General features: G+C 39.4%; 1 protein-coding gene across 1 annotated transcript; it reads right to left on the bottom strand.

Moving 5' to 3' along the window:
* Positions 1-9,145: 9,145 nt before the first annotated feature.
* LOC107161022 (zinc finger protein 709-like) lies at positions 9,146-9,847 on the bottom strand. The gene has a single exon (XM_015507565.2). It carries the CDS (start codon positions 9,830-9,832, stop codon positions 9,146-9,148), a length of 687 nt encoding a protein of 228 aa, XP_015363051.2. The 5' UTR covers positions 9,833-9,847.
* Positions 9,848-13,232: the final 3,385 nt, after the last annotated feature.

Below are 13,232 nucleotides of genomic sequence, written 5' to 3' on the forward strand. Positions count from 1 at the left end.
CAGAAAAGCACCCACATGAATCATCTCAGCCCACTTTTTCTAGTTTTAAAGTGAAAATTAAAGATACTGGATGTGGGAGGGCTGCCTTGGTCTGGGGAAATTTCAGGCTACACGTGGGTTCAAGGAGTCACACAGATGGACTGGGATCCTGGTTCCATCCTTGACCCCTGTGATTGGTGTGTCCCACCAGAGGCTCAGTTTCCTTTTGTGTGAAGGGGAGTCAGAGCATCAGATGGCCACACAAATGTTGCTGTGCTGCTCTGGCTGAGGAGACCAGAACTGTGTTGTCTTCTACCTTGTGCTAGATCAGAGAGACTTGGATGGCTTCAGTCTCAGGCCTCATTGTTTAACAAGCTAAATGATTTGTGGCCTCTTCCACTTGCATGCAGGTGATGCTTGGGACCTTTTTCCACATACAGGGTCACATGTTGTCACTGTTGAATGATGACATCTGGAGCACAATGAGTCCTGGGGGATGACTAGACTGGCCCACGGTTCTGAGGATGGCCCTGTGAACACCCAGCATCACTTGCAGTCTCCTGGCCTGCAGGTCCAAGCACTGTCAGTGGAATTACCTCCGCACACAAGGTCAGGTGAACCCTCTTCCTCAGCAGCAGGTGAAGCTGGGGCCTAAGGAGCTCCAATGAGTCCCACCAGTTCTGAGGAGATGGGAAAACTGGGAGACTCTTCCTGGGATCCCAGGAAGGTTATGAAAAAAGCACATGTCCCCATCCTCAACACTGACAGCCTTTTCCCAGATCCTCTCATTCTGATGAGCCAGGGAAACATTTAATTTTCATAACTAGTTGATGCTGTAGTTGGACATGATACTAAAATGTGTCCTCTACAGCTTTGGAGTTGTTCTGTAACCTCACTTGCAGTGGAAGCATAAATGAGAGTCAGACTCCGTCGTTCCTCCTTGCATTAAGAAACCTGCAGGGGGAGTGGAAAGTGTGTTGGAAGGGCACCTCCTGCCTGGCTCCTGTGGGATAACATGGCTGCCCTGCTCTCAGCATTCATGTTAGCCTCAGACTGTGTCACCTGAGCAGAGAGTAGAGATGGGACCTCAGTTTCCTCAGGCTTCAGAGGTTCTGGTTGTTTGCACAGAGCATGTGGATAACCTCAGACAAACAGGGGAGATAAAATAACACTGCTGAACTCAGTGAGACCTAGTCTGTGGGAGGCCAAACTAGCATGTGACTGTGTCTGATTCCCCTTCTGATTGATGTGGCATCATCATTGATTGCTCTGTGACCTGATTGCCTAAGTAATCCAAAGGATACCCAATCTTTAGGGTCATGTGACTGTGTCCTACTGCATGGGCATGCCTTCCTACATCCCCATGGGTCGAGCTATGCTCACCTGTTCCTTTGTAATATTACCCCTTGCCCTGTTTGAGATAGAATGTTCCAGGGAAATGCTTTTGTGTGTCTTCTTTTCTTACTGTGCCTTTGGGTGTGTCCTTCCTAGATGTCAATCAACCTGCTGACAGCAGACATCAGGAAGCTAAACTCAGCCCACTGATACCTGATGCCTTGCCTCATTTGAATAGCTTCTTCTCAATAAAAGGGGTCAGCAGGTGCTCCCTCTCTCTTTATGCAGAACCTTAAGGTGAGAGGAGCCATCACAGCACCCCCAAAGGAAAAGGTATTTCTGTCTCTTGGGTGGTTATTTTTTGTAGCCCAATTAGCCTAGTTCCCCTGGAGTAAACCTGAGTGTTTTAGTCAAGCAACCAGGCCCCAGTCTATGAAATAAACACAAAATGGGCCTGGGGATGTGGCTCAGTGGTCAATGCCCCTGAGTTCATTCCACAGGAGCCCTTCACCCCATCCTGGGGGTGAAGGAGCACTCTAGGAACCTAGGCCAGGTGCAGGACAAGGGCGCCCTTTCACTAGAATCTTCCAGATGACTGTGAGAAAAAAGTAACAATTAGCATTTTGAAAATCATTCTCAGAAAAGAACATAGAGTAGCAGAAATATCTGAGGAGTTCACAATTCGGAATTCATTTTTTAATTTGTTGATCATTTTATTATGGAGTCACTAGAGTTCCTTTTATAGTCTGAATACTATGAAATAAATAAATATGTAACGTAAAATATTTTCTCCTGCTCAGCAACTTGTTTTTTTAAAAAAATATTTCACATGTATGACCTCCTCAGCAACCACATCAATGTTTATAGCAGCTCAATTTGCAATAACTAGACTATGAACCAACCTAGGTAGTTCCTGAAAAATGAATGGATAAAGAAAATGTGGTATATATAATCAATGGAATATTAGTCAGCTTGAAACTAGGCTAAAATTATGGCATTTTCTAGTAAATGTTTGGAGTTGGAGAATATCATGCTAAGTGAAATAAGCCAGTCTCACAAAACCAAAGACAAGTGTTTTCTCTAATGTGCTGATGATGGTTGAGGGAAGTGATGGGAGGGAGGGGAGAGGGATGTGGGAATAGGAAAGATATTAGTAGATTGAAACAGATATCATTACTGTATGTATATATTTGACTACATGACTAAAATGATTCTGCAACGTGTACACTCAGAAAAATGAGAAATGATATCCCATCCAAGTATGATATATCAAAGTGTATATATATGCATTCTACTGTCATGGGGATGAAAGAGGGTATGGGGATGTGGCTTAGTAATTAAGAATCCCTTGTACTAAAATGAGTGAGAGAGAAAATAGGGAAGACAAATCAGAAGGCAGAATGGATCCACACAATTCCAACGAATTAACCATAATCCCTGCCCTCATTACCAAGTACTTAGGGTCTGTGTGATATTGGTACATCTGTGAAAATTTGAAAAAAAATATATTTTTTTAATGATCTGGAGACATAAAAATGGACTTGCAAATTTCTACCAGGCCTGGTAGAATGGGTTGGAAACAGTAGTCACATCCTATAGAATTCCAAAGTCATTACTTTAATTTAACCACTTCAGCTAAGTTCTCAGCAAATGTGACTGCCATTGGGGTAAAGGTTCAGAGACCACATTGCTCCAGTTTTAGATGAGTGTGAGGTCAGCCTGGGCAACAGAGTCCACCACTGTCTCAAGAAAGAAAAAAGAGGGGGAGTCTTGGTTAGGGTGTAGCTCAGTGGTAAAGCAGCCTTGAGTTAAATCCTCTGTGGAGACCAGTGACAGTGATTGGGAGACAAGTGTCTGAGATTGAGGTCTCTAATGACTTAATGGCAGTGGCATGCTTGGTGACTGGAAAAGTTTCTATGCAAAAGTATAGGATGCCTGGTTGCTATGGCAATGCTCTCCATGGGGGAGACTCTGTTGTGGGAAACTTTTCAGCTTTGACCTTATTCTCAGGCACAAAGTTCCTTGGTAAGTCAACCACAATGTTTCACCTGTTCCGCTGCTTTAAAGGATGCTTTAAAGTAACTTTAAAGGATGGACTTTCTTGAGAGCTGCACAGTGCTCTTAACATTGCACATTCCAACTATAGATTGTAACTGAGGAAATACCTGCATACTGTTGATAACTGTGTAACTTTCATAAATACAAAGAATAATGCTTGCATAGTCTTTAATATGATCAATGAAAGATATACAATAAAGATTGCTGGTATAATTCTTTTTTTTTTTTAGAGAGAGAGAGATAATTTTTAATATTTGTTCATTTATATTTTTAGTTTTTGCTGGACACAACATCTTGTATTTTATTTATATGTGGTGCTGAGTATCAAACCTAGTACCCCACGCATGCCAGGTGAGTGTGCTACCACTTGAGCCACATCCTCGGCCCCCCTGGTATAATTCTTTAGACCTGCTGCTCCATCATAGAGCAGTGCCCCACCCAATCCCAGATGTTGTATCTTCTGTGTGTGTGACTTTTTATTTCTTCCAGTGTCCCATCAAACCTTGCCAGAACCTGCTAGTTTGGCCACACTTGTCACAGCAATCCCCAGTAGTAAAAATAAATAAATAAACACCATCAATCTCTAATTAAATCACTTCATGTTTTTTTTTTTTGATATGTTAAAACAAGGTATATGGGAACTAAAAAGTCTTATAAAATCTGATGTGCTTCTCATAATATTTAATAGTTTAATATTTTCTAATTCATTAAATATGGAAAAATCAGAGTTATATCTGGGCATCCTGAAATGTTTAAACACAGTCACTGATAATCACAGAGAAAAAAATAAAATACCAACTACAGAAACACAGATATTCTCTATCTCAACATTTGCCTTGGGTAGATTACTGTTACTTTGATGATCTGGTCCCATCTGTAAGTATCCATACTCAATACCAAATATAATGAAAATTACTAATCCTATCTAATCAACAACTGGTATATATTTTGGCCTCAGATTTGGCTAATATTTTCTGTTTTCTCTATTTCAATAACATTCTAATGCAAATTGTCCTTATCACTAACAGGACCAAATACATTTTCAGACTACTCATCAGCTTTTCACAAATGACCTGAGCAGAGACTCACAGCATCACATTTTTGCAGGAGCACATTGTAAATTGCTGACATCCTCCTCCAAAGTTGCTTGACACACTCCTTAAAGACAAGAAAACCTGACACCTTTTAGACAGTACTCGACCATGTGGCAATGTGTTCTTCAATTATCAGTTTCACTTGATTTCCCCAATGACATCATCTATAAATCAGAGACCTCCATTTGGAATTCCTCCACCAAAAGGCTCTGAAAAGACATGCACTTTCAGGACCTTCAGAGATTCCTGCACAATAGAAGCTTTCACAAACTCTTTATGATAAGGACATTATGGCTACTTTTGATGACTACCAATTACTGAGGTTCCCAGAGCAGGAAGATGCCCCTCATGGACCTTGCTATATTATTATTTTTTTAAAACAATACACTTGCTTTTTATTGAATTTGTGAATTTTACAGAGTTCCTGAATTAATAAACCATGCCTGAGAATCCAAAGAAGAAAACAGTATAATGGACAAGCCCATCTGCCCATAATACGGTTTATTAAAACTTGGTTCCTAATGCATTTTTCTTGGCGGTACTGGGAATTAAACTAAGTGGTACTAACCCACTGAGTCACCTCCCAGCCTTCTTTTTTATTTATTATTTGAGTTACTTCTTAGAGACAGGGTCTCACTGAGTTCTTTACTCCTTGTTATCCAGGGAGGCCACCTTACAAATCAGAACTCTTGGGCTAAGGTTGTGGCTCAGTGCTTGACAACGTGCCTAGCATGTGTGAGGCACTGGGTTTGATCCTTAGGAATGAATATATATACACACACACATATACATATATATATACCAACAAGTAAAAAATAATGTTTAAGAAAAATGAAAAGATAGATAGGCTGGGGATGTGGCTCAAATGGTAGCATGCTCACCTGGCATGCGTGGGGGTGCTGGGTTTATTCCTCAGCACCACAAAAAAATAAAATAAAGATGTTGTGTCCACTGAAAACTAAAAAATAAATATTAAAAAATTCTTTCTCTCTCTTAAAAAAATGAAAGAAATCACAATCCTCCTGCCACAGAATATTGAGCCACTGGTATTTCAGGTGTATGCCACAGCACCTGGGGATTCACAAGAATTTTGAGAATTTCAGAGTCTTTCATAAAATTTTAACAATAGTGGAATCTAAGTCTGCTGCAAGTCTTTAAAACTTCTAGTACACTGTACCATTAAATAAACTTCTCCATGTTTATCTCAGTTTGTTCCACATAAGCATCACACTACAAAAGTTTGTGAGAAAATGGATACATGAAGGAAAATATGTGATTCAAGGTCCAAGAGGTTACTTGTTATTGTGTTTGGCCCCCAAATCATGTCTTCGGTATGACAAAGAATATTTTAATTCTCATTTAATCATTGTACATTCTCACTATTTGCTCAGCTACAAATCCAAATCCATTAGAAGCTAGCCATCCACCTGCCACCTCACATGACAACACTATTGTCCAAAAGGTACAGGCAGGTCCAGACAGGAGATTCTGTAGACCTCCTAAAAGTCTGATTCCTGCACTGATGTACTCACCAAGACTGAACTCCTACAAAAAAATGCTCACACCCCAGGACAGTTGCATTCACTCCAGTTCCTCACACTGCCCAGGAGCAAGCCTGCAACTACTGCCTTTGGCAAATGGATGTATTACAAAGAAGTCCATACTGTGTCAAGTGCTCACACACCTCTATGCAATATTTCTACTGAATCAAAGATGTAAAACCAGGAAATTGCCACACTGACTCATTAGATGTAAAGAAAGTTTTTGGAAATCCTGAGAAGTGTTCAAAACTATCTTTTAAAGATGAAGTTTTACTGGATGGCTTAAGCTGTATTTATTGAAAACAGAAGTGCCACAGCACACTCTTTTGGCCTTCCTTTCCAAATGAACACTGAGACACAGCAAAAGTCTGGCAAGAGAGATAGCAGTGACAATCACCCCATCTTTGGCATGTTGGCTACCTTAAATATTTTGACACAAGTATGTAAGAAACTCTTATCAATGATCACACAAGATCCATGATTCCTGAATAGGTTGTGGGTGAGGTTTTTCTCAGGATTCTTTGAATCCTTAGGACAGGTCACTGAATCTTTTAGCCTGAGCAGAAACAGCCCTCTCCACAGCAAGTACTGCACAATATCACCTGGTTGGAGGCTGTAGCTCCATTAGTGATGTAGGGCACATGAGGCTAGACACCCAAGGAATGTTCCAGGAGCACATTTATTAGCTGCAGGGTTCTGGGGGTATCACCTACATTTTTTTGTATCACTGCTTGGAATTTCGTTGATCTTTATTTACACCCAGTGGGAGAGGGACGAAGGTTTATATTTTTTGTAGGAATATACATAAAGGTGTTTTTTTTGTTTTGTTTTGATTAGTTCACAGAAAGTGCTTTGTGTATCAGTTGTAAGATTGGCCAGAGATCTTCCAAGCTTTACCACAAAAGCAGAAGTCTGTGTTATAACCTACAGTGAGATCTTTGCCAAATCTTTTCCTGACATTCTGTTGAAAGAAAATTATGGTGAAGGTCTCTTGAGAAGCTTATTTAAGATTATTTGGTGGAGAATGAAGTGCTGCTATATTAAGACATCAGACTGGGATGCTCCTTACCAAGTCTTTGGTAATGTAGTATGTATTAAGAAAACCATCACACAATTTTCCCAGGGCTACTGAGGTACTCTAAACACAGAGAGAAATCAAGCCTGGGTTTTCTGGCATATTCCACCTAAGTATTATTCATGGGGAGAAAACCTAAGTGGGATGTAGTTTTTTAAAAAAAAATCACTGGTATGAAAGACCTTTAAGAAGGAAGAGACCAGCTGGAATTGTGGAGAAAACACCTGAAGAGCTGCATCTGCTGATGTGGTCATCAGTGGGGTCCACACACACAGCAGCAGCAAACTCGCAACCTGAGCTACAGAATATTCAGTGCTAGAATGCCTGCCTAGCATGCACAAGGCAGGATTAGGTCCCCAGAACTGGGAAAAGAAAAGAGAAAGCAACTCAATATAGGGAAAAATATATTTTGAGAAAGTGCCTCTCCAAACAATATACACAAATGACATTATTTTATAATGCTCTTTAATGTGCCTACATACAGCACAATACATGAGACTTAGAACAAGCATAAGTGACAAGAGTGGTGGTCCCAGAGTCATCAACAGATCAATAAGCAATCAAGGAAAAGGAAGAGGCCAGATACAGGGTACACAGACACATCCCTATGGTCCTAGCTGCCAGGCTCACCCCATCTCAAAAAATAACAATCAAAAGGACTGTGGAGAAACTCAGTGGTAGAACACTCCTGGGTGAAATCTGAACAATGAAAGAGAGGAAAGAAGTTCAGAAGAGCCATTTCACCAATATGTACCAAAGGCTGGATTGGAAAGGCCTAAACTAACATACACAATATGTAATGAAACATTAGACTCTAAAGACTTAAATTACAGGAAAATGGAATCTAACAATAAGAGAGATTTAACTCAGAAAAACATGTTGCTTTCAAATCTTCATGCTGATGCAATGCTTCTCTCCAACCCAGGGTGCCGTTTTGTTACCTCTGAATAGACAAAAAAAGAAATGAAGGCACACGCCATTTTCACACACCTACAGTGGTTATCTCAAAATAAATAAATGAAATGAAACAAAATAAAAATTTCCTCAAGTCTGAACAAGTTCAAATGAATCTGAAACAAGCAAAGGTCTCACCACATTTCTACCTACAAGGCTTTTCTCCAGTATGATTTCTTAAGTGCTCTTCAAAGGGACCTGGAAAGTTGAAAATGTTACTGCAATTTTTAAAGATAGAAAAAGGATTTTCCCAGATGTGAATTCTTTTATGTCTTTGAAGAAAACTCTGAAAGCTGAATACTGCCCCACATAGCTCATACTCAGCATTTTCTACAGCATGAGTCCTTTTATACAACTGAACAAAACTAGAACGGCTGAACCCTTTATATTTCTTACTTGCATAGCATTTATTCTTTTCATTCCAAAACAATATTCCCAGTCCTTAGGAAAAAAATGAGAAAACTAGAAGATTTCCCACATTTCTCACATTCACAGGGCTTCTCTGCATGAGTGTTTGCATATATAAGAAGGAAAACAGGGCTGGGATGGGAAGCTGACAGAATTTAGCAAATCCCCCACAATCAGAGGGTTTGTTTTTCGATGTGAGTGAAATGTGAGTGAAAGAAAACAGGGAAAATGGAATGATTTGTGATATTTTTCACATTTAAAAAATTACTCAGTTGGATGTGGTGGTGTATGCCTTTAATTCCTGAGATTCGAGAGGCTGATTCTGAAGAATCCATGTTGGAGGCTAGCCTCAGCACCTTAGGAAGACCCTAAGAAACTCAGCAACTCCCTGTCTCAAAATAAAAAGTAAAAAGTAACTGGAATGTACCTCAGTGGTAGAGCACCACCAGACTAAATCCCCAGTGGGTCTGGGTCTCAGTCTCTCTCTCTCTCTCTCTCTCTCTCTCTCTCTCTCACACACACACACACACACACACACACATATATTTTCAGCAGTGTGAGCCCTTTCTTGTGCTTGATGATGACATGAAATATTGATTTACCATATTTTACATTCAAAGTATTTTTCTCCAGGAAACTTCCTACATGTATATGAGTGAAACAGTAATAACAGAAGAATTTACCAATTGTTTTCATGCATATTATTTCTCTGCAGTATGTGTAATTTCACATGTGTGAAGCAAACAAGATGTGGCAAAGGCTTCTCCACGTTGTTGATATTCATTGGGCTTCTCTCCAGTATGCATTCTTCCATGTCTGTGAAGGTCACTGGATCTAGCAAAGGCTTTTCCACACTGCTTACATTCATAGGGCTTCTCTCCAGTATGCACTCTTCCATGTATTTGAAGTTCACTGGATCTAGCAAAGGCTTTGCCACACTGCTTACAATCATAGGGCTTCTCTCCAGTATGAGTTTGTTCATGTGAGTGAAGGTGAGAGGACTGAGTGAAGGCTTTGCCACACTGCTTACATTCATAGAGCTTCTCTCCAGTATGCACTCTTCCATGTATTTGAAGTTCACTGGATCTAGCAAAGGCTTTGCCACACTGCTTAAAATCATAGGGCTTCTCTCCAGTATGAGTTTGTTCATGTGAGTGAAGGTGAGAGGACTGAGTGAAGGCTTTACAACACTGCTTACATTCATAAGGCTTCTCTCCAGTATGAGTCTGTTCATGTATCTTAAGATAAGAGGCAGTAGTAAAGGCTTTTCCACATTGTTGACATTCATAGGGTTTTTCTACAGTATGTGTTTTCTGATGTATTCTAAGTAAACTGGGATAAGCAAAGTCTTTCCCACATACTTTACTTTTGAAATGTGCATTCCCCATGTGTGTGATCCTGTGCCTTTGAAGACTTGTGTGTGAAATAAAGGTTTGACCATCCTGTTTACATTCAGAGAGTTTCTCTCCAGAAAAAGTTCTTTCATGTCTTCTAAATAAAGAGGAGAAATTAAAGGCTTTCCCACATACTTCACATTGAAAAGTTTTAACTCCACTGTGTGTTATCATGTGTCTTTGAACACCTGGGAGAGAAGAAGAGGCTTCACCACTTTGTTGACATTCATAGAGTTGCCACCCAGTATGAGTTTCTTCATGTCTTTGAATGTCATTGGAACAACTGATGACTTTCCCACATATTGTATTTTCATATGGTCTATCTCCAGTTTGCATTAACATTTGTGTGTGAACACTTTTGAGAGAAATATGAGAGATTTCCCATATTGTTTAAATTCACATGGCTTCTCTTCACATTGCTCATGCTTATAGTATTTGTGTCCAGAGTGATATGTGATGTGCCTATGAAGTAATGATGGACATATGAAATCTTTTGCACACATAATGAAGTCACATGAATTTACTCTATTAAAATTTTTCTTTGTTCAATTAAGAATTGGAATCGATTTGAAGGTTTCCCCACACTATTCTATGGGGAAAGTTTGAAGTTTACCATATGACTTCTTTGAAGAAGCGGTGACCAGCACATAATTGATGCCTATTTCATTCAAAATTTTATATGTATTTATAGGTCCTTACATTTCTACCAACATCAGGTAAAGGCCAGATTTTCTGACTTGTTAATCTTGCCTGAAAATAAAGAGATTGAAAGGAAGCAATCCTTTGCAACACAGCTCCTCTATGGCTATAATTCAAATAGTGATATTCACATATGCAATTTCATAGTATTTTTTGCATGTCAAATGCTTTGAAAAGACCGAATTCCTGTTACCGCTAAGCATATATTTCTGGTAAAAATATTATAAAAGTAAATACATTTCAAATTATGCCTACTTTTTTGGTTGGTTTGCTTTAAAAATTATGACAGTTCTCAGATTCCCTCACAACTTCCTCTTGTAAGTACAGTTATCTTAGGTTGCTCCCAGAATTTTTAATCTGATCTTCAGTGGTCTTGTCTTCCCACTTGTTTTCTAAAATGAGAGAACATAACAATCTTTATGAATATTTAGGAGCTAGAAATGCTTTGCAAATTGTAGGTGCCATTTATGCTTCAATAATTCACCAACTGATTCCCTTTTCACCTTCTACATAAATGACCAAAATAAACATGAGTTCTCTATTTGATTAATTTTTAAATCATCATTATTACCTATAGAAGCCAGGTTTCTGAGGACTTCCAGCATCACATCTCTGTAAAGGTTCTTCTGGGAAGTATCCAGAAAAGCCCACTCCTCCTTGTTGAATTTCACAGCCACATCCTCAAAGGTCACTGAGATCTAAAATATTCCACAAATGTATAGTAGAGGCCAGGAGAGATTGACAGCATGAGAAATCTACACTCAACATGCATGATGTTCACATGATTCCCTGGCCTCCTGATTAATTCCACAATTTGGTCCATCAAATATTTACTGCACTCAATTTCTTACACCCATGCCAACACTAGAAATTGGCTACTTAGAAGGCAAACATCATAGTGATTTATACCATTCCTTTGGTGAGTTCACAGAAAGTAAGACAGGCTCCCAGATCACTCCTAATTTCTTTAATGGTTGCACTTCTATTACATGTCCTAGAAATGTCCTGTGTGGTACAAAGCTAATATAAGCACTTCTGATAGTACTTATCTTTAGAAAAGAAAGGGGATGAGTAGGAAATTGCAGGAATCATGAAACTAAGCATTTGAGAGAGATTCTGCCAACTACACTGGCTCCCTGTACCTATAACGTTAATATAGACAACATGGTATTTACTGATATCTTGTTTCCTCTGAAAGTCTATTGTTCCATACTTAAAGAAATGCCTGGAATCAGCCCCTACCCACACCCTCTGGGCATGGGGTCACTAAGGAGATTCCTTCATAGACAACATTTAGACAACATTTCACACAGGTTGTCACAATGTGTTAACTGGAGATTGAGCTCATTCTGTGTGATTACACTAAGAACAACTAGAAGTTTGCAGGTGCTTTACTCCAGAACAAATTTAGTCAACTAGCTTACTATTAAATGACCAAAACAAACATGAGTTCTCTATTTGATTAATTTAATTTATTTATTAATAAACACAACAATTTGATAATTTCCTGTGGTTACTGTCAAAGCAGAATGGGGTAAGTGGAAAGATGGCACGTGCCTTAGAAATAACTCAATGACCCAAAAATGTCACCTTGTCCAAACAACAGCCTTACAAAGTTTTATAACTCTCAAAACAATCTTCTTAATAAATAGCAGGCACTACTTTTCTAAGTTTCACTGCAACAATGAATGTCCAATGATTGTCAAACTCTTCTTAACAGCAGCCGGTTCACTACCGTAATGTACAGTCATGAGACACATACCAATGTTGTGCTCAAGGACATTTTGATCAAGGTTGGGTCATATATGCAATAGTTGTCTGTTGTGAAAGAGATTCATTGTGCCTGTAGCAATGGTGATGCAAACAAGCCTAAGGCAGAAGCTCTTCCAGAGTGTGGTAAAGCAACAAGTTTGTAGCCCAGAATTCTGAACTATCCCACACAGTCTGGGTGTGAAACAGGACACCATTCACATCTGTAAACATGCTATGATGTCTGCACAGTGATGGAATAGACAAAAAGGAAATGTCCCTGCCACTTACACAGAAGCATACTCAAAGACTGAAAACATACAGAACCACTCCAAACAATGAAAAATCCACAATTACACTCAGAGACATCAGCCCAACTCTGTCAGGACAATGATGCAGACAGGAGGGCTTCATGGACCTTCAACCAAACTGGAAGCACACTGAGGTCTCAGGATCACAGCAACAATCCACAGGACATAAACAATACCCCTACAAGTGCACCACCAGTGAAATCCCATGTATGCTCAAACAACATGAGAGCTAAAGCAGAAATCAGATCAGAAGAAGCTGAAAAGCCTCCAGGGAAGGGGACATGAAACACAGGGCTCTGAACAGACACAGGACAAAGAGGTGACTCAAGAGAAAAGGTGACAATTTTGAAAGAAAAAAAATTAAAATCCATCATAGGAAATTCATAGAGAACACCAAAAGTCGTGCTGTATTGGTATCTAAGTCATCCAAAACACATTTCAGAAAAGAACAACTAAATGCAATTAATGAAACTGTAGCTTCAAAAAACCAGAGAAAGAAGAGCAAGGTAAGCCTAAATTAACCACAGTTAGGTAACAGAGAAGGTGTTGATGAAACCACAATCAGGAAATCCGCAGTCTGCAAAATCAAGTTCTTCATGAACATCAGAATCACTGATTAACTGACATAAGGCTAA

The sequence above is a fragment of the Marmota marmota genome, unplaced genomic scaffold, assembly GCF_001458135.2.
Source record: "Marmota marmota marmota unplaced genomic scaffold, marMar, whole genome shotgun sequence".
Taxonomy (NCBI): domain Eukaryota; kingdom Metazoa; phylum Chordata; class Mammalia; order Rodentia; family Sciuridae; genus Marmota; species Marmota marmota.